This window comes from Poecilia reticulata, linkage group LG17 (assembly GCF_000633615.1).
Source record: "Poecilia reticulata strain Guanapo linkage group LG17, Guppy_female_1.0+MT, whole genome shotgun sequence".
NCBI lineage: Eukaryota > Metazoa > Chordata > Actinopteri > Cyprinodontiformes > Poeciliidae > Poecilia > Poecilia reticulata.
Window position 1 is genome coordinate 24037331 of NC_024347.1, and position 2876 is coordinate 24040206.

The 2876-nt window shown below is 37.0% G+C and overlaps 1 protein-coding gene across 1 annotated transcript; it reads left to right on the top strand.

Moving 5' to 3' along the window:
- Window positions 1-555: 555 nt before the first annotated feature.
- ccl25a (chemokine (C-C motif) ligand 25a) lies at window positions 556-2602 on the top strand. Its single transcript, XM_008434423.1, has 5 exons — window positions 556-662; window positions 1172-1257; window positions 1556-1673; window positions 1762-1876; window positions 1984-2602. The coding sequence occupies exons 2-5, from the start codon at window positions 1194-1196 to the stop codon at window positions 2008-2010; spliced, it is 324 nt and encodes a 107-aa protein (XP_008432645.1). The 5' UTR covers window positions 556-662; window positions 1172-1193; the 3' UTR covers window positions 2011-2602.
- Window positions 2603-2876: the final 274 nt, after the last annotated feature.

A 2876-nucleotide genomic window follows, 5' to 3' on the forward strand; every position in this document is an offset into this window, starting at 1 on the left:
TATTTATGACGAAACTTTGCCCTTCGTGTGCAGAATGTTACTTTTTATCCTGTTTTTATATGTTTTATGTCTTTATCTATGTGTAAATCTTCATGCTTTGATTGCCTGTCACTTTGCTGCTTTTGCAATTTCCCCATTGTGGGACAATAAAAGATATTTTTCTGTCCGAATGAAAAAGTCTTTTGCTTTTACATAAATGTTATTTATTTTCCACTTTCTGTACTTGGATGCAAATGTTTCTCTTTCTCTTTTCTTTTGTTTTTACAGCCCTTAAACCTTTGAAAAGTGAGTTGTTGTCTTTCTCTTTCTGCAGCCCTAAGATGACTTTTGTTGTCATTTACTAATGAACTAAATTAAAGCTGAATGCATTTATGAGTTTATGACTCTTTTAAGTAACTATTGCACATAATTGGGAAAAAATAAATTAAGCAATCTTTTCTGTTTTTCTCAGAGGTAAAATCTGAGGAAAATGCATAAAAACACCAGTGACACTTTGAAACTCATAAGCCATCCTTTAAAAAGAAAAAAAAAAACACCCTGATAAGTACAAAGGTGACTCTGCTGGCATCTGGCCAGCAGAGACGTCTTATAAAGAGAAGTGCCTGCACAGGTTTGCTAGACACAAGAAGAGGGAGCTGCAACCGACACTGACAGCATCACAGGTGAGAAATTTTAGGGTTAGAGTTAGTTTGTCTTTATTTTATTTCTAGTTGGTTGTTCATTTCACTATACTAAGAGGAAACAGGAATTGCCATCATTTGCAGGATGTAAATGTTTAGTTAAATCATCGGGTTAATTATCCAAATCCACGGGAGAGAATAGGAATCTCTGGGGAAATGTTTGTGCATTCTAATATTTTCTTAAAAGCAACTGCAAACAGTTAGTTTTGACATGAATGGAATATCAARAATGCGTAATGTATAAAAGAATAAAAAGGCAARCATACTTGYCCTTTAGAGGCATTTACATAACGGGAAATTTTTCCCATAATCCAAAATAAATTAGTTCGTTGATCCAAGGTGTGGCTGGACAGGTGTTAGACAAAGACTGACATTTCTGCATTCGTCAAAAGTTCAAGGTTTATTTGGGAATGTGTGGGTGGAACGGAGCTGCAGTAATGAGACTGATAAGGCTGATTGCGTTGTTTGTTTTTTTGTTTGTTTTTTTCCAGATTTGCCTCCACAGACTTCACCATGCGGTTCAACACGCTGTTCTTCCTGCTGATTCTTTCTTGTCTCTGCTTCACATGGGCACAAGGTGAAGAGTTTATCAAACAAACAGCTGGTTTCTGGAAATAGTGTTGCATATCTAGCATGCAGTAAAGAMGTAAACAGGGTTAATAAGTTTGGTTTATTGCCAAACTGCTGGGATGGGTAGATGTGACTTCCTGTGTCTTTACTGCTTATACTTTACAACCTTAAACATCCCCGTAGATAGTACTGACTGATTAACTAAGATTAATCAACTATAATGTTTATCCTCAAATTTACAACAAACGTTTTGATGTTTTCATAATTTGTCGGCTCTGAATTGAAGTTGATTTATGATATTTCAGTGTCCTACGAGGACTGCTGCCTGAAGTATGTGAAGAATCTCGCCAACAACGTTCAAAAGCACGCAGTGAACTACAGACGCCAGAGAACAGATGGCGGCTGCAACATCCCTGCTGTAATGTAAGTTTTACAAACACAAAACGGTTATTTTGAGTCAGATCTGATCGCCTGAACCGGAAAYTCACCTGAACTCCTCGCCTTCCTTTAGCTTCATCATGAGGAGGGGACGCAAGTTTTGCACAGACCCCAATGAGAAATGGGTCAAGGAGCTTGTGCTGAAGATTGACGAGAAGAATGAGAAGAATGAGAAGAAAGAGAAAAAGGTAAACATAGGAAATATTCTTCTACTTGAAATCTGCAAAGAGGTAACTCGTAAAAAAAAAAAAAAAACATTTCTAAAACGTTTGATTTTTTTTTTCTGTCTTTGCAGCATTTTAGGCATCCAAGAAGAGGCTGAAGAGGACGGCTCCCCGCAGCGACACCACCTTCAATCTTCCTGCTGTTTGCAGTTTTTATTACCGAGCAAAGAGYGGCTTTTACGGCGATTTTATGGAGTCTGACTGGAGTCAGGAGGCTGGCCAAGAAAATGTTGCAGCTCTGCTTTTGCTTTCGCTCAGCATTAACACAACAGGTCAAGAGCTACTCTAGAGTTGCAGCTGCACTTTGCTGTTAACAAATGGACGTTTTAAACTGATAGGTGACCACAGAATATATTCACAGACCACACATTTCAACGCATTGCTGCTTCAGCAACCGTTTTCATTCCATCAAACATGAAATAAGCTGTTTGATTGTAGAAATGGTGATGGAGAGTAAATTATAAGTGTTCATACAATATTTAATACATCTGCAGTGTCTACACATTTCATTTAGGTAATTATATGACTGGAACTGTAATTGCTTTTTTAAAGTTTGTGCCATAGAAAATGAGAAGCTTTGTCATWCTTTAATTTAGATATTTTTTTAAGTGTCTTTCATTTCATACCTTTGTGTACAGGTTTTATAGCAAATTATGTGCTCTAATAAAAAAATKTAATCATAACATCTCACATGGTGGTGTTTATGTGTCAATAATTATTAAAGATGCWAACACATAGACTGCTGTACTTTGGTGCAAATTTTGCAAATAAACCACAGTTTAGAGTAAAAAGGCTTGTGAAGGCGACAACTTCAAAAGGGGGAAACTGTAAACTGGAGAACACCATATTAATTGTGAAGTATGGCRGTGGCTGTATTATGTAGTGTGGTTTTTTTCCTGCAGGAAAGGCTGGTGACTTAAGGAGGAACAAACATTATGCAGAAATATCACAGCAATATCTCAAG

Excerpts from the sequence above, each read along its gene's own strand:
- ccl25a (XM_008434423.1), top strand. The coding sequence starts at position 1,194 with ATGCGGTTCAACACGCTGTTCTTCCTGCTGATTCTTTCTTGTCTCTGC. Across the intron at positions 1,258-1,555 it reads CTGCTTCACATGGGCACAAG|TGTCCTACGAGGACTGCTGC; the intron begins GTGAAGAGTTTA and ends ATGATATTTCAG. Across the intron at positions 1,877-1,983 it reads ATGAGAAGAAAGAGAAAAAG|CATTTTAGGCATCCAAGAAG; the intron begins GTAAACATAGGA and ends CTGTCTTTGCAG.